This window comes from Onychostoma macrolepis, chromosome 24 (genome assembly GCF_012432095.1).
Source record: "Onychostoma macrolepis isolate SWU-2019 chromosome 24, ASM1243209v1, whole genome shotgun sequence".
In the NCBI taxonomy this organism is placed as follows: domain Eukaryota; kingdom Metazoa; phylum Chordata; class Actinopteri; order Cypriniformes; family Cyprinidae; genus Onychostoma; species Onychostoma macrolepis.
Genome location: NC_081178.1, coordinates 11,503,140 through 11,521,621, shown reverse-complemented (window position 1 = coordinate 11,521,621; position 18,482 = coordinate 11,503,140). Strand labels below are relative to the sequence as shown.

The following is an 18,482-nucleotide window of genomic DNA, read 5'->3' as shown; positions in this document are numbered from 1 at the left end:
TGTCAGCTCGCACTATCCGTCGCCATCTGAATGAAAAGGGTATGGTAGGAGACCCAGAAGGACACCATTGGTGACACAAAGGCATAAAAAAAAGCAAGACTGGAGTTTGTCAAAACTTATGTGACAAAACCACAATCCTACTGGGAGAACGTACTGTGGACAGATGAGACAAAAGTAGAGCTTTTTGGTAAAGGACATCATGGCACTGTTTACAGAAAAAGAAATGAGGCCTTCAAAGAAAAGAACACAGTCCAACAGTCAAACATGGTGGAGGTTCAAAGATATTTTGGGGTTTGTTTGCTGCTTCTGGCTCTGGATGCCTTGACTGTGTGAACGGTATCATGAAATCTGATGATTACCAAAGAATTTTGGGGCGCAACGTAGTGGCCGGTTTCAGAAAGCCGTGTCTCCACCAGAGGTCATGGGTCTTCCAGCAGGACAATGACCGAAACACACTTCAAAAAGCACTCAGAAATGGTTACAAACAATTGCTTTAGAGTTCTGAAACAACCAGCAATGAGTCCAGATCTGAATCCCATAGAACACCTGTGGAGAGATCTCAAAACAGCAGTTGGGAGAAGGCATCCTTCAAATCTGAATGACCTGGAGCAGTTTGCAAAAGAAGAGTGGTCCAAAATTCCAGCAGAGAGGTGTAAGAAACTCATTCATGGTTACAGGAAGCGATTGATTTCAGTAATTTTTTAAAGGGGGTACTACCAAATATTAAGTTAAAGGTGCCAATAATTTTGTCCAGTGCCTTTTATGGGTTCTGTGTGGAATTGTATCAGATTCAACTTTTCTTTTTTTTTTTTGTGTTGTTCCAATGCAAAAAAACAAAAAAACATGGGAGTATCAAAACATTTGCAACTGCAACAATTTTCTGAGAGAAGGATTGCATTTTCTATTTTTGGCTATGACTGTGTGTGTGTGTGTATATATATATATATTTTCAAAAGTTTGGATTGATGAGACTTTTTAAATATTTCTGAAAGAAGACTCTTATGATGATAAGGATGCATTTGTTTGATCAAAAAAAGCAATAAAAACAGCAATTTTGTGAAATATTATTGTAATTAGAAATAAAGTTTTCTATTATAAGTTTTTTTTTTTTTTTTTTGGAAACTGTAATATGGTTTTGATTTCTTCAGGATTTTTGGATGAATAGAAAGTTCAGAAGATCATCATATATCTGAAATATACATCTTTTGTAACATTATAACAACAAAAATTTAAATAAAAATAAATCTTACTGGCTAAATCTCAATGACCCAAACTTTTGAACAGTTGTGATGATGAAACATAACAGCATAATAAGCTGTTTTGAATAGCTATTACAAATTACAAATGGCTGCACCCACTCTTACAATTACAAATCAGGCGGATATCGTGGGTCTAATATGTTTATGATGGTGTGAGTTTCTTACTACTAGCTGTCACTCTACTTCTAGCAGTCTTTCATGGCTCATTTTCTTTTTGACTTTCACTTTCTAAAGTCTTTGGAAAAAAAGCATGCATTCTGAAAAGGGAAGAACAACCTTGATTGCTGAACTGAGAGAGTATCTAATCAGAGACCGCTTCTCGTGAGGGAACAAGAGAGAAAGAAAGAAAGAAAGAGAAGGAGAGGAAGGCTCAATGCTATAGCACTACAAGGACATAATTGTCGTCAGTGGTGACATTGACCAAGATCAAATCTCATGCCAGCAGAACACAGGCCTAGATTTAGACTGCTTCATTTCACCAGGGTATCTCACTGTGTGAGCAAAAATCCCACAGACAGCTTCACTTAACTGCACAACTGTGTAGAAACAGATATAAATAATTGAATTTCTCCAATGTTACGGCAAATCATTTATTTACAATTATTTAATTAATTAGTGGAGCTTACAATAGAAAAACTAACATTATAACTTAGTTATTTGCTCAAACATTAAGGTTAGAGACTTAAGAGTTTTGAACAAACCCCAAATCTTAAGTTTTAAAGACGCACAACGCATCAGCACCATATCTGTCATTGATGAATACTGGCAATTTTTCAATGTATTGTATCAGCAGATATTACATATGTGTTAAGATCATCTATCAGCAACTTAAAGGAATATCTATAGACTACGACAACGATTTAACCCTTTAAGATAGATCACGAACCAATCATTCAAGGGCATTTGTTAGTCTCTAACAAAGGACTATTACATTTTTCAATAACTGTCTAACAAGAATCTCAGACTCAGAGGTCATTTATCTATTATTATGAGCACTTACTTTTCTCATTCAAACATTATTCTTTTCTCTATAGCACTGTGATGCCTATATTCTGACATATCAATTTTTATTTTTATTTTTAAAATGTAACATGATACTGGTTATAGTCTAAAAAAGTAAAATAAATAAATAATTACCATGTAGAATTTGAATGTCAGTGAATCCCTTTTCATATTAATTAACTAATATTTTTATTCAGCAAAAATAAATATGGCTTAATATGGTTTCCACAAAAATATTAAGCAGAACAGCTATTTCCAACACTGATAAGAATAACAAATGTTTCTTGAGCAGCAAATCAGTATATTAGAATGTTTTCTGAAGTATCATGTGATACTGAAGACTGGAGTAATGATGCTGAAAAGTCAGCTTTGTCAACACAGTAATTAATTACATTCTAAAATATAATAAAAAAGAAAAGAGAAATATAATATAAATATTTAAATTAAATTATGTCAGAATATTCTTTTTTGTTTTTTAATAAGTGCAGCCTTGGTGAGCATAAGAGACTTCTTTCATAAACATTAAAAAATAAAAATTTTCTGACCTAAAATCTTTTAAAGGGTAGTGTAGATGGATCAAATATGGTTTAAAAAAAGGAAAAGGCCATGAGACTCCAATTCTACATCAAGTGCACTATTTGGGACAGGGCCATTTGTTAGAGCAATGCAGCAAGAGACAAAGCAGATGCTGAGTAGAATTAGGCTAACAAAGCAAGAATCCTCCCTAAATTCAGCATACGATCACACTGCATAGTGCAATTCAAACACCTCCCAATGCCAAAGGATTCAGACAGTTTCTCATGGGATGTTCTGTTGTCTGGGTTTCTTGCGAGCTTCCTGTTCCTGCAGACCAATATCCCATCTGTTCTCCATAGTCATGCGATTCATAAAAGAACATGGTCACATGCTTGTGCTTACAAAGCCAAACATTCATCTGTTTATCTTTCACATGGGCTCTGTAGAGCCTCTAAGAAATTCCTTTAGGAAAACTAGCGTCAAAATGTGGTGTTCAGCTTATTGTGTTCGAGGATACATGATAAAAGATGAGTCAAGGTTTTAAAGCGATCACGATCCTTCTCTCATAAAACATTTATCAGCACCCACACAACACAAACTGCAATAGTACGCTAAAAGTAGATGCGAACAGTCAGGCATTGACAGTCAAACGATGATCATATTCAATACAATAACCAAAATAAGTATAAATCTGAAAATGAAAGGAAACAATCAGTTTTAAACCTCTAGAGTGAGGAGATGGTGCAGAGGTTTTGGGTCAGATTTAGTAAAGGTTGTATACGCACAATGTTGTGAAGGTGGAAAAACAAATTTTACAAGCTCGCTGGCATGAGGTTCAAAACAATTTAGAATCATATAGCATTCCAAGATTCTGTATAATGAGTGAAGAATTAACCGTAACTCTGTCAATATAAATGAAGATGTCATGTTTGGAAGACACAAGGGATTTTGGGCCTGCTAACAAGATTTCTGATTCAGTTTTAGAAGTTTTCAGTCATCCATACTTTGAGATCTTGTAGGCAGGATGTGATGGAAAAGGGAGGATAAACAGAATTGGGCTGGACAGAAAGATGGATTTGCGTATTTTCAGTATAATTATGAAAGTTAAGATGCCTAATTCACCATGAATTTGAAGGATCTGACCAAGAGGAAGCATACAGATTAGAAAAAGAATTGGACCAAGAACAGATCCTTGAGGTTCACCACGGGAAACAGTGACAGAGCAAGATTAATGCTGTTAATGTTAATGAACTGTTGCCTGTCCGAGAGATATGAAGCCACTGAAAGGCAGTGCAAATGATACTGACAGAACATAGACAAGATAGGAGTTCTAAATGCATCTATGAACATTTTCCATGATGGAAAGAATTGTCCAGAGTCTTTCTTTCCATCCTCCGTTTTCTCATTCTGGGAAAATCCTTGCATAAACTTCACTGGCCTTTGAAGTGAAGCAGACTCAGGCAGCAGGTTGACAGGACACCTGACCATCAGGTCTGACTGGGTCCTTATGGCTACATCTACTTTCTGTATGTCAAAAAACAGCACATTTCTGCAGAGTCAAACAGGCAGGCAAAGTATGACTCAGATGTACGGCTTTGCTTGAGATTGAGAGGATGAGAATCCTCTGGGCAGCCAAAGACCTTGAGGCTTCCAGCTTGCTGATTAATTTGTGACAGGAAGTCTGTCTAAGTGCCCTGTGTGCAATGCTTTTAATTTATATGTTAATCTGAATTCAGCGCATAGCAGGCATTTCCAGCATGGCTTCGTTCCAAAGTCTATCCATTCTGTTACAGAAACAATTTAGAAACATGTTTGGGAATGCAAAGCCTTTGGGGATGTATTTTTTTGGGACAGGTGATTTATTTTGCTGAAGATATCTCTTTCCATACCTCAACCCTAAAAAGTGAAGGAAAAAACAACAAATTGTTCTATATCATTGCTAAATTAAAGAATGAAAAATTGTAGCACACATCCTGAATTGGGATACAGCAGATTTCACAGCTAAAATAAAATAAAATAGAAAAAAAGAAAAGAAAAAAAATGAAAGAATAATATCTATATATCTGTATCTATATACATACTGTATAGTATGCAATGGTCAGTCTTCAACACTTTGCATGACTAGAGCAAATGCAATGGGTAGAGCAAAACCAATGCTGTTTCCTGTCACAACAGTCTAGAAATATTAAAGTACTAAAGAAATGAAGTCATCTAATATTCAAACAACCCTCCAGTGTTCATTGTTCTCTAAATAATAAATTAAAAAATAATTAATAAATCCACAGCAAGAATTTCAGATGAGTTTTCACTTTGAAACAGATCACTAGACAAGCAAGTTTGGGCTTTCTGTACTTATAATTAAAAGAAAATGTCACTCCTGCTAACATCAAAACCCATTTGAACTTAACTGTGTGACTGCACTGGTTTAGGTGCAAATATCCCCATTACTCATCATGTTTTAAAAGAGTCTGAAACTGGTAATTAATTACTACAGCATGTGTATATGTATAGGAGAATCGATGACTGATCTGTAAAATTCCTATAATAATACTCAAACTGAAAAAGGCATATCAAAGCAAGCAGAAGTTCTAACCTGTGACCAGTTCTCTGACTTCCACATCAGAGGTCTTACGCAGCAGGCGGACCAGCGCAGGAATCCCCCCGCAATTCTTCAGAGCGATTTTATTATCATCATTGGCTTTGCCGTAAACGAGGTTCCTCAGGGCACCACAGGCGCTTCTGTGTACTTCAGCCATTCTGTGATCCAACAAGTCCACCAACAACTGAATACCGCCCTGCCTCCGTATCTGAGAGAAACAGACAGATAGAGGGTGATGGATGATGTGCATTTTCATGTTTCAAGACCTAAAAACTGGGTGGAGAACACGGGTAAACAATACAATCTACATAAAAGGCATCTACAAAGGAGCAAAATGACGTTGTAAAAGGTTTTCAAGTCAGATTTAATGTAACATGATAAGAACAATGTTCAAATAAATTCATTTATGTCCACTTGAGGGACCAGTGAGCTGAAAAGGGCTTTGAAAATTCATTCATATTCACATTTTGAACTTGAACTTCTGATTTGAATGCAACTTCAATCGATCTAATCAAGAATTATTGGTCAGTGAGAACATGGCGGCCTTGGCCTCAACTCATGGCAAGACATTCGAAACACTGACCTTTCCCTTCAGACATTCAGCAGTACTGTCTCATATAAATGAAAAAAGAAAAAAAGAAAAAAAAGTCTGAATTCAGTGTTAAGTCACACCAAAACAGCTTAGTGTCAGCCCATGAGATCATTTGGAGGATAAATGAACAAATAGGAGGCACTGAATCCATAACAGTGTATTTGAAAAATCAATACTTAAGGCAGCCAGAGAATGAATCACTCTTCAGACAGCTAAACAGACTGAGAGGTGTGAGTAAATCTTTATCAACAGAGCTTTGCTGTTCTACACTAAAGTCAATTAAAGCCAGCCAAGTTCATTAGAGGACCTGAGACCACACTTCAAAAAGCTGTATGTTACCTGAACGCTATGGAAAAACAACATGGTCTGACATCAACTCACCACAGCCTTCTCATCTTGATAGCCGGTGCCATTTTCTAATATTTTTAGGAATAGTTCCCTCAAAAAAATGAAGATACTGCCATTATTTTCTGATCTTCATATTCTAAACCATATGATTTTTTTAATTTTATTTTTTTATAAAATCCAAAAGGAGATATTTGGCAGAATGCCTGAACTGCTGTTTTCCATCAGTATTGTAATTAACTAAAACTATAAAAAGCATTTTCAATAAATAAATTAAGCTGAAAAAAAAAAAATATAACTAAAATGAAATAGTACTAAAATAAACTAAAATGAATAAAAATATTTTCATTAAATGAAACAAAGCTGAAATACAATAAAATAAATATTAGATGAAAAACATAAATGCAAAATATTGAAATATTGCCATGGCCATCTAAATAAAATAAAACTAAAATAACAGAAATGGAAGCTAAATAGAAATATTAAAAAACATTACAAAATTACTAACATTTAAAACTTAAATATAAAACAATATAAAAAATAAAAGCTAATTTTAAGTATGAAATATTTAACCTATATATTCTAATAGTAAAAAATTAAAATAAAATAAAAATTACATACAAAATTGAAAGTGGTTGGTGATTTTTACTGCCAAGCTGCATAAAGTAAAAAGCCACCATAAAAGTAGTTTTGAATAACATGGGAGTGAATAAAATATTAATCAATTAAAAAAATCACAATATCTTCCTTGGATATTATTTGGCGGCTTAATCTGTTGTATTTTGATCCCTTACAAACTAATACACACAGCAAGCCAAAAACGTTTTGAACGATTTGACAAAACCAGCAGGGCCAAATTATTAAGAAAGAGTCACACCTGTGTCTATCTGCAGATTCATCAAGTGATTGCACTATGAATTTCCAATTTCCTGTCCCGCTGCCAACTGGCACACACAATACCCTGCTGCATTAGCTGTAGATGAGTGCAGGAGCAGCCCTGGCAGATGTGCTTCTGAACAGTGCGTCACTACAGATCAGCGCTCCGGCTTCACATCGATACTCACTCCAATGGAGATTACAAACCCGTTTCTTTGTGTGGCTTTGTCTGAAGGTGAGAAGTGATCTAGCAGTCCATTCCATGAGGGTACTTCTCATCCTGTTTCTTCCTGTTTTCAGGTTGTACCGCATGTACAGCATGAATATTCAAACCACACCTGACAGGAAAACAAAGGCACAGCTCATCCCGAGAGGCAGACAGACATGTGCGTCACCGCACAAAAGCCTTCATTTCATTCATGCGGTGAGATTCACACTTCTGAGAACGCAGCCCCAGTACACAAAACATTATATAGAAGAAACACAATTAATTATCGTGATCGCAGCATGTTTGGAAGCAACAGATGTTTGGAAGCGACAAACAGCAGAGGATAAAAGCAGGAACTGGGGATGTTTCTGGCAAGTTCTATCAAGAAGATGAGCAAAAGCTGTGCAGGGGAACCAATGGTGGCCACTTTGTTGTGCTTTTTCTGTGAACTCTGAGCAGCTAAGAAATTAGTTGAGTGTTAACATCGTCCTGAAGCAGTGGAGACGCTGAGATATTCAATTAGAGGCATGAGCGGACAGAACGGAAGTGCTTGCTCTTGGCTCTAGAGCGTACGTGCAAATGGATATTGACGGATTAGATTTTCCCTCCAAAAGGGCTGATAAAGCTGAACTTTAGCCAGAGGCGGGCTGCACAAAAGACGGACCTGGGGAGCTTTGCTGGAGCCACCTGCTATAAATAGTGGCCAGATGAGGACGAGAAAGAGCTGCCTTTGCACTTGGCCAGTAGTTCAGCAGGAAGACCATAAACATCAGAGCTCAGGCTGTCTGGCTGAAATGCTGGGCTAATCAGTATTCTCCTCACCTCTGCTGCGGGAGATACTGCTCTGTCATCTGATAGCCATTCTCCTTTCCCATCCCAGTCTGCTTCGGTGTGTGCGCTAGTTCCTGTCTGGCTAAAGTTCATTTACATCTATCTTTAAAAATGTCAATATGAAACTGCCCGTTTGACTTCCGTAATGTGATGTATTTCGAGAAAATGGCGTTTGGATGGCCAATTAAGTTGGGAGAGGACAGGATACTGCAATAAAATACTCGCATGAGTATTTCATGCGCTATTTTAAAAACACAGCTACTGAATCTACAACGCAAAACATACAACGTCTAATTCATAAACAAATGACTCATATGAGCAGGTTCTTTTTAGTGAATCAAAATCATATAACTGGTGGGTCTAAATGATCATCAAACCAAATTTTTAATGGATCAAAACTATACAGAGTGATCAGTCCACCTGATTCCTGAATAAATGAGTCGGTTCTTTTTAGTGAATCTAAACTATACAATGCGAACAGTCCAAATGATTACTAAACAAATCATTTTTAATGAGTCAGTTCTTTTCATTGAATTAAAGCCATACAGTACGACCAGTCTAACACATTCATGAATGATTCTTTGAGGCGGTTCTTTTTTAGCAAATCAAATGATCAAACAAATAATTCTTATGAGCAAGTACTTTTTTAGTGATTCAAAAATATTAGTGCTGTCAAACGATTAATCGCATCCAAAATAAAAGTTTGTGTTTACATAATATATGAGTGTGTACTGTGCATATATTTAAGATAAATTTTTAATTTCTATAGAAAATATTTCTATTTCTATTATGTGAACAACTTATTTTGGATGTGATTAATCACGATTAATCATTTGAATATATACTTAGTAAACATATACTTGTTAATCAATAAATACACCGATTTAAATATCTCAAGCCTAAAAGAGATGATTCACCTAAAAATGAAAATTCCTTCATAATATACTCGCCTTCATTTTGTTCCAAACCTGTATGTCTGTCTTTCATCTGCGGAACATAAAACATATTCAGTTTCTGAATGTATATTTTCATACTCTACATCAATGTCAACGGTAACAAAAACTGTTTGATTACCAACGTTCTTCAATATACCTTATTTTGTGTTTTGCAAAATGATGGTGAGTAAATGATGACAGAATTTTCATTTCTGGATGAACTATCCCTTTACAATATAACATTGTAAGCATGTGTGTTTGAGTTTGTCTCATAAGGAGTCATTTGTTCGGAATTGGTTGGACTGGTCATGCTGTATGGTTTTGATACACTAAAAAGCCCTCAAATAAATCACTTGTTGTAGTCAGACTGGTATATTATGCAAAAAAGTAAGGGAAAAAAGAGAAAAAAGCCATTACTAGGCCTAAAACCATTGTGATGTTGACTGGTGTCATTTTTCACTATCCACTCCATAATGTGAAAGCATTTATATAAGCATGTTGAGGAAAAAGAATGGCAGGGGTGAAATAACTTGTTCAGGGCTTCGGCACCATCTGCTGCAGTACTGTCACATATAATTAACTGTACTGCTTTACCAAGCAACCACACACTCACACACACACACACTACGGGTCTGGTGCCGCCACAATGTATATCATATAGATGCCTTCAATAATATTTTCCATAACTCATCTGTTGCACTCTTTCTGCAGTCCTTGTGATGTCTTTTCAGATGGACAAACTGACACTGGAGGTTCAGTCCCACTCCAGACAAAAAAATAAAGAAAAATGATCGGGTTTGGACATTTACTGCAGCTGGTACTGTATCAGGGTCAAACTCTTGAAAAAAAACTGCATCTAACTGAGAATGAGGCTGCAGAAGCATTGAAGACACTGTAGAAAAACTTGGGATATAACAGCTTTCCTGTAGCTCAAATAGTAGAGCGTGGCGCTAGCAATGCCAAGATCATGGGTTCGATTCCCAGGGAAAGCAAGAGCTGATAAAATGTAAAAACTGTTACTTGAATGCAGTGTAAGTCGCTTTGGATAAAAGCGTCTGCTAAATGCATAAATGTAAATGTAAATGGATATAATGATTTACAAATGTGGAATACATTGTATCAACACAGGTTTGTTGCATAATACAATGAGTTGCATAATGTACTGAATGTGTTAAGTCCATGAACTATGTTTGACCTTTTTAGAGACCTCAGATATGATGACTGTGGGATGAAATAGAGCAGTAGTTCTCAACTGGTGGGTCATGACCTAAAAGTGGGCTGCAGTTCTGTTCTGATTGGGTCATGAACTAGAGGAAAGAATAAATGCTAAATACAATGTAAAAAGCTAAATAAATAGACTCAAATACTTTAAAAAGGAATAAGAAACAAGAAAAAAAAGAAATAATAAGGAATAGTTTATTGTTAACAAGTTTAGTTAATAGATGCATATCCAATCAAAATCTAAATTATTTTGGAGCAAATTCATAACTTTGCAGAAGCAAACTAAATAATGCATACGACAACATGGACAGATTGGGTGTTCATCAGGTCTTTCCCCATTCAATATCAATATAGTAATAATTTTTTATTGTTGTTTAAAATATAATTTTTTTAATGCATCACCAATAAAATTATGAAATGCAATCAATAAAGAAATATAATGATTGCAATAATATTATTGTACTGTAAAATAAAATAAAAAATAGTATTTAACAACAACAAAAATTGAAAATAATAAAAATTACAATGTTAACCATGTTCTTTGAATACAAACATTAAACCATAATGCTTTTATTTGGTCAGAAAACTGCAGGGAGATCTTAAAGATTGTCTATTGTTGGCAACAGATTTATAAATGACTGTAATTACAAATTTGGCACGTTGCTTTTTTCAGTTGTTCATAAAGAGAGAGAGAAAAAAAACTGTTGAGAAACACCAATGAAAATGATATGCCAATTTTTTATTTCCAAGACAAAAAATATGGCAAACCATAGAGAAGCTAAATATATAGGCCCAAATCTAATCAATCAAGCTATGATGGAACATTGCTCCAAATATTTTATGAGAACAACATGAAACAACATTTCTTGTGTGTGGTGAAATTGATGAACAGGCGGATCAAAGAAAGCAGGGGGATTCATTTAGTGTCTTTTCTTAATAAATAAGACATTTTTCAGATGGAGAAAAATGCTGGTTTGAAGTGGAGCTCATCGCTGGATAAACTAATTTGGCTCTCACTGTTTGTGTTTTTTTTTTTTTTTTTCATTAAATATCATTTAAAAGTTTGTCGGCTAGCTCGTCTCTCCCTCTGTTGCTGTTTTGTTCCCGCAGATTTATTCTCCAAATTTAATTTCCTTGTCCTCCAAGCCTCTCTTAAGCCTCTGGGATACAATTATAGAGCTGCTGTGTGGAGAACGGCTGTCAATATGCAGCTTTCCGTGTATTGTTTGGCTGTGCTATTAGTGCTTAATTACTGGTGCAATCCAAGGCACTCTTCATAATTGTGAAAACTTACTGCTGGGAGATCTAACATTAGAGACCTGGCATCAAAATTCAATAAAGGGGTGAATTATTTGTCAATGGTACATACAAGAATTAATTTCACGCAACGACACATATCAATAAAAATCTTTCAGTAGGAATTCAACAACAAGAGTTTTCCCAAGGTAACACAACATGTGTGCCAAAACCCAGCATTCAGATCCTACTTTCAACACTAATTACCTTCTACAAGACCACAAAAGAAAAAACAAAAAATTCTGAACAGATTTTGCTTACAAACCTTGGTAAACAGGTAAATGATAAATAATCGTGATATAATGTTATATTTACCTCAGCTTTAATCTTGTTGTCTCCAAAGCATAGGTGTTGCAGATATGCCGCTGCGTTGGACTGAACTGAGGGAAACTGGTGCTGTAACATCTGAATGACTTCAGGTAATTCAGGATCTCGCCAACCGAATTCCCTACGGAAAAAAAAGAGTAGGAGAGTCATTTTCACACTTCTGTTGTACAGTAGGTGGTGAAATAGGACTTATACTTTACGTTGCAGGCTGGCAGACCTGCACCATTACCGAGAACATCTCTAACACACAGAGGTTAAAGTGAAATAAATGTCTTTCCAGAAACTGTTACAGGGAAAATGGTTTCCATTATTGTGTTATTGCTCTGAAACAGTGGGCTCGGAGTGGTAGGAGTTTACAATTGTGAATGCTTGTGTGTGTGAGAGCGTTTCTCTCAGTGAGAACGACTAGATTTGATCATTTTCACTGATGCTGAGGAAGTTTGACAGAAAGATTGGTTGTACTCTAAGGGTTTTGGGTTTCTGATGATCTACAGCACCCTGCTGCAGGAATTCTTCCCTTACCTCATAGAAACCATGCAGCAAATATCATTAAAAAAAAAAAAAGTGTATATGTACACAAATTTAACAATGTGTAAACACATCTTACACAAATTTCTCATTTTTTCAGTTTAAATGGGTCTTTATACTTACATTGTCACAAAAATATATTCAATTATTGGATATAATATAAAGTATATTATAACATACAAACACACATATGCACATACACACACAGACATATACACACACTAATACATACCAATATAATATTTATAATATATATTGTATACCAATACAATTTCTACATTTTCACTTAAGTTTAAAGCAAACAAGTAAATAAATAATAGTAAATAAATAATGTATACACAAATTTTATATTGTGTAAACACATCTTAGACATATGTACGTAATATCATTTTTTTCAGTTTAAATAGTTGTTTATACTTATATCTTCAAAATGACATTGAATTTATTATATATTAATTTAAACAAAAAATAAATAATAAAATAATAATAAATATATATATGTATATGTGTGTGTGTGTGTGTATGTATGAGAAATGACATTTATGTTGTAAGTTTATATATATATATAAATAAATAATTACGTATTACGTATTACACATTTAATTTTTACAGTTTAAAGGGGTTTTTATACTTCTATCTTGATATATATTAAATTATTATGCATATAAAATTACAATAAAAAACAATTCTGTTTTTATATTTTTGGAGTCCTGCAAGTGAACCATCATATTTGGGGGTTCATGGCAGCAAAAAGATGGTTGGACCATTTAGCAACCACATTGCAATGGCCTAGCAACCACACAAAAGATTTGGTATGCATTTCAGTAAGTTTTGCAAGACGCACTCAGACGGTGTAAAAGTCTAGTTTACGTTCCTCGAGTTAACACACAAAAACACCTGCACGCCTGTCATGTCCATTCGTTTGTTTTTGTGAAGAATAACAGAATATTTTCCACCTCAGAGTCCATCACAGAGCATGGCAGGCTTTGATAAATAAAGGCCCTAAACAAATGCCTTTTATCTAAGCGAGATTGCATTTGATAGAGATAAGAAGAACCACAGGAGGGATTCTGGAGGTCGCCGGTGTCTCAAACCCTTAACCTGAGGGCCGGCACCGCTTGAGGGCAGCTGGTCTCTCCCGGCTCTGCAAACAGACCGATAAGCATCAGCCTGCCTGCAGTGAGGGGCCCATTCCTCCTGAGGATCAGTCTTCCTGCCCGCCAGCCCGTAATCAAAATGAAAACGATCAGCTGATAAGATAAGCATTGTGCTTTTTGATTAATTAAATCTTAGCAGGGATTCTCAGTTCAAATGAAATGCCAGTCATGTGGCATATAAAGTGGGGGAGGGTGATTGCAGGTTTCACAGGCGCTGTACTAAATGCTATAAAATGGGGCCAGTTGACACCATCAGAATAGTTTCTTTTCCTTTTCCCCCATCGATGCGCAGGAACTTCACAGGCAGCGTGACAGAACTGGGGCAGAAGAAAGAAGTTTTCTATGTGTGCGTATATGTGCATTTCAGTGCATTTAACAGAGAGGAAAGATCAGAAGTAGCACAACGCAATCAAATGCATGATCATACAACCACGCTTGTGTGCAGACTGCTCACACACATGCAGAGAACAGTCAACACGGCTACAATGTTCTAGATCTTCACAAGCGTCAGAGTCAGTTTACATCACAATCAAACAGACTGAGTGCTTGCATGCACAATCAAAGACTATCAAACATCAGCTTATGAGAAAAAACCCAAAGGTTTACGTATGAATGATAACAATAACCAAAGGCAACAAGTAAACCTCTTTTCATGTTGAGTCTTGAGTTAAATCATTTATAACCTTTTCTATGGCTTTGAGTCGATTCCAAAAAGATTTGGAATTTCAGAGGCATTGAGTATCGATAGTCAGATTCCACTCAAAGGATACATGAAACGTTCAGGCAGTATTCCTCTAATCTAAACTACTATATCCCAAAGCAGCCTTAACAGCAATGACTGATATTTAGTGTTTAATATTTTTCCCTGATGCTGCGAGTTGACTGCAAAAAGTATCAAGAGTCACCGAGCTGAGCTGATTTCTCTTTGGAATCATTTAATGTTTAAAATCTCAAGTTGATATTATTAAACTATATATTTCCCCTTCATTCTTTTTTTCTTAATTCTTGTTTTGCGTTCCTAGCTAATTAAATTTGGAAAACGTTAAATTTACATCAGACTTGTATTTTTCACTCATGATAAGTGATCACATCTTTGTCGATGCTTCTTGAGAATTGTTTACTCTTGCTTAGAACAAAACTGACTATTATTTACATCCCTTAATTACTTTTGAACACTCAGATGTGCTTGAGAATCAGACTTTTCACCAGCGACAACTGATTATATTTTCATGAATACTTTGAGAACTGCAAACTCGTTTACAACCAATTTAAATCTCTTAATAGAATAATAACGATCAATGTTGAAATATCTTAATTGCCTTGAATGCACAGCTGTGCACCACTGTACCACTGATACATGCTAAACAACACTATAAATAAGGCATAACAGTATGACTTTCTGTAAAGCTGCTTTGACACATTGTCTACTGTAAAAATCGCTATTAAAATAAATTTGACTTAAAACTAAGTTAAATAGGCAGAAACACACAAGCAAACTGGTCAAACTTTAATTAAACAAACAGTAAACAGAAAACAAAGATAATATCCAAATAAAAAATGATCAGTTCAAAACTGTCGTTAGCCACTCCTCTCAATGTATTAAGATAAATAAATATACATTACTTTATTTTTCAAAGTTAAAAGAATTTTAGAGTGCTCCTACTAGCATTTATATAGTTTTATATATGTATAGATATACAGATAGTTATAGACATATTGTCTGTAACAAAAATAACAATACATTACAAATTCATGCTCTTCGTAACCTTACATTGATCAATACACATCTTCTGACCGAGAGTGATAGAATGGTGTCACGCAGCAATTTCACAGTCACTGCGGACAGACAAACAATTTTATTGCGCCGTGTCTGGATTAAACATAATCGTCTAAATGCTTGCACATAAACGCACCCAATCAGACTGCAACACATGCAATGCTTCAGTGATTGAGGAAACACAAATTCATCAGCTCCCTTACAGACGCACACTCACAAATAAATGGGCGTCAAAGTGGCAGAGACGACACGAGAAGTCTTCAAAACAAAACCAGCTTCTCTTTCCCTGCTCAAACAATCCGTATCGCCACAACGCAGCTCCAGGTAACAGCTGCCCGACTGCAGGACTGCACAATGAGCGTCCTCCACCCATCAAAACTGGGGAGTGATGGGTCCACCCAAGACGACTGCTGGCAAGGCAATGGGCAGTGGCTAATGCGAACGGACAGGCGTTGTCATGGCCTCCATCCAACGGCCTGCAGTCTCCCCTGGCCAGTGGATTATTTTTAGCAGATGTTAATAATGGACTCTCAGACATAATCATCGTGGCCGTGTAAGCGAGAGGTGCTGTAAAGTGAAACTGTCCTTGTGATTTCTTTAATGGCCATTAAGTAAAATAACAGGCACCCGGCAACATTATCATGCATTTAAAGCCATTAATACAAGTACTTAAAGCTGCCATAGTGAATAAAGCTGATTTAATCTTATGCCAGTTTGCGGTCGGACTCGGAGTTCATTGACAAAGCTGATTTATTCCACTTCAATCAATACCTCCGTCTGATTGTCTTACAACTACACCAGTCCCAAAAGGCAAAGGAGCAGTAAATAACCGGGACAGACGCATTAACTGAAGCGTAATGAAGTCTGCCGCAAGAATTCAGAGAGTTTTGTAGCTCACACCGATGAATTTCGAGGAAGAGGTACAGTCAAAGGGACTCTATAGTTCAGGGCAGTGAGGCGATTTCCACCTACACGAGTCATGCACTGCTCTACACTAATTTCATCCTCACAACCCATGACATTCACAATTTCAGTTTTCTAATCCACTGTGTCCTCTTCAATAGGTTTGTTTTTGTGTGTGCGCTTCTGCATATGCGAGTAGCGCATTTATTTGTAAATGCAAAAGTTACAGTAACAAACTTAAAGTAACAGTACTGGGGTTTCCATTTACATAATATTATGACACACCAAGATAAAAATTCCAAAATATGCATAAAACAATGCATATGCTCAGTTGAGGTGGATGCATTGCTTATTTGGTAATAAGATATGCGCATAAACTATGATGGGAACACATTTACAGAATAAAATTATAGATGCATTGCCCTTTAAAAGTTTGGAGTTGTAAGATTTTTAATGTGTTTGAAAAGTCTCTTATGGTCATCAAAACTACATTTATTCATAAAAAATAAAATAAATAAAAAAGTAAAATATAAATGGTACAATAAATAGTAAAATATTGCATTTACAATAACTGTTCTCTATTTTTTATTCAACAAAATGTATTTAAAAATGTAATTTAATAATATATCCCAACAGCTGATAAAATCTGAAGTACAACCTTTTTTAGTCGGTCAGTCAAATAGATATAATCAAGAAGACCACCATAAATTCATCTTAAACTGAAGCGTATCATCACCATCAAACAATACAGAAATATTAAACAATTAAACTATTTAAATTGCAACACAGGAGTGAATTAGTTATATAGGATGAGTTATATATCACCTACTAAATAATCATGAATCATTGCTGAAACACAAGTCAATGAGTTTTTAATAAGATAAGAGTCCAACTACATCCCACAGATGGCCTGATTTATTGATAAGCTTGAAGCCAAAGAAACGATATGATGATCCATTGATGCCCTCTGAAATGGGAAAAAAATCTCCTGGGTAATGATCAAATTTCTTCTCAAGAGCGAGGGTTGGAATTTGATTTTAAATGAGGCAATTAACAGGGTAGAGTTCCTTAGAGAGTCACCAGACTCCATCACAGTGGCACCACGGAAAGGAATGAGAGAGAGGGTCATGCTGGGTAATAGTGCTGAAAGAAAAAACGCTGCCATCCTTCCTATGTTTAATACATGAATGTGACATATTTGCAGATCTCAACGAAACACAGAAGCCTGAGAGGGGTGTATACACCTATACGCGCACAGTATATTTAATTAGATTTTTGTATTATATTACAAAAGGTAACAATTGGAAAAGTAGTGAATAATTACTGGTGTACAAAGAAATTTAAAACAAATCATAAATCTATATACATTATCAGTCAAAAGTTTAGAATAATTAAGATTTTTTGTGTGTGTGTGTTTTTAAAATAAGTATCTTGTTTTAAAATATATTCAAAAAGAAAAGTTATTTCAAGTTGTAAAAATATTTCACAATATTACAGGTTTTACTGTCATTTTAATCAAATAAATGCATGGATATAATGCATAGAAAATTCATTTTACTGAATTAATCTTCAGGGTAATCACCAGATTAATTACTCAACGGTTTACTCCACAATAAAAATTATACCGATGCCACCAGCTACTTCAAAATAAATGGATACACAACCAAACAAAAGAGATCTCCGCCCTCTTCATCAGCCTGCCTGCTTCATGATGGCAAAACTCTGTCAGGTTCATTAGGCTATGATCTTGAAATAACCTAGAGGCCCCCAACAATTTTCCTATTCTAATCAGGAAGATAGTGACACAATTAAAGAGTCAAACTCCTTGTCAGTAATTTAATTAAGCCGGGTGCTATGCCATGTTGCATACTAAGTGCTGCTACCCAGGTGATATGACTTTAATAAATCCCTGCCTGGATGACTGGCGATGGAAGCTGAAGTTGTAGTCTCTAAAGACCTGTGTGTCTTTGCTTGCTCGGCTGTAACCAGCAACAAATATGTTGACAGAACAGGTCCAAACTCCACTTCACACCATCAAACCTGAAATAATTAGGCTGCGCAAAGATGAGCGGAACGTAGGCCCGTCAAGAAGTCGTTACCCTTTGTCATA

At 35.6% G+C, this 18,482-nt stretch overlaps 1 protein-coding gene across 4 annotated transcripts in view; it reads right to left on the bottom strand.

Moving 5' to 3' along the window:
- Nucleotides 1–18,482, bottom strand: part of ctnnd2a (catenin (cadherin-associated protein), delta 2a) — a 320,045-nt gene that overhangs the window by 72,722 nt on the left and 228,841 nt on the right. For all 4 annotated transcript variants that reach the window (XM_058765069.1, XM_058765068.1, XM_058765071.1 and 1 more), the window contains 2 exons: nt 11,996–12,128; nt 5,371–5,584 (listed from right to left, as the gene is read on the bottom strand). In XM_058765069.1, the coding sequence (XP_058621052.1) occupies nt 5,371–5,584; nt 11,996–12,128 (347 nt within the window). The remainder of the gene's footprint in view (nt 1–5,370; nt 5,585–11,995; nt 12,129–18,482) is intronic.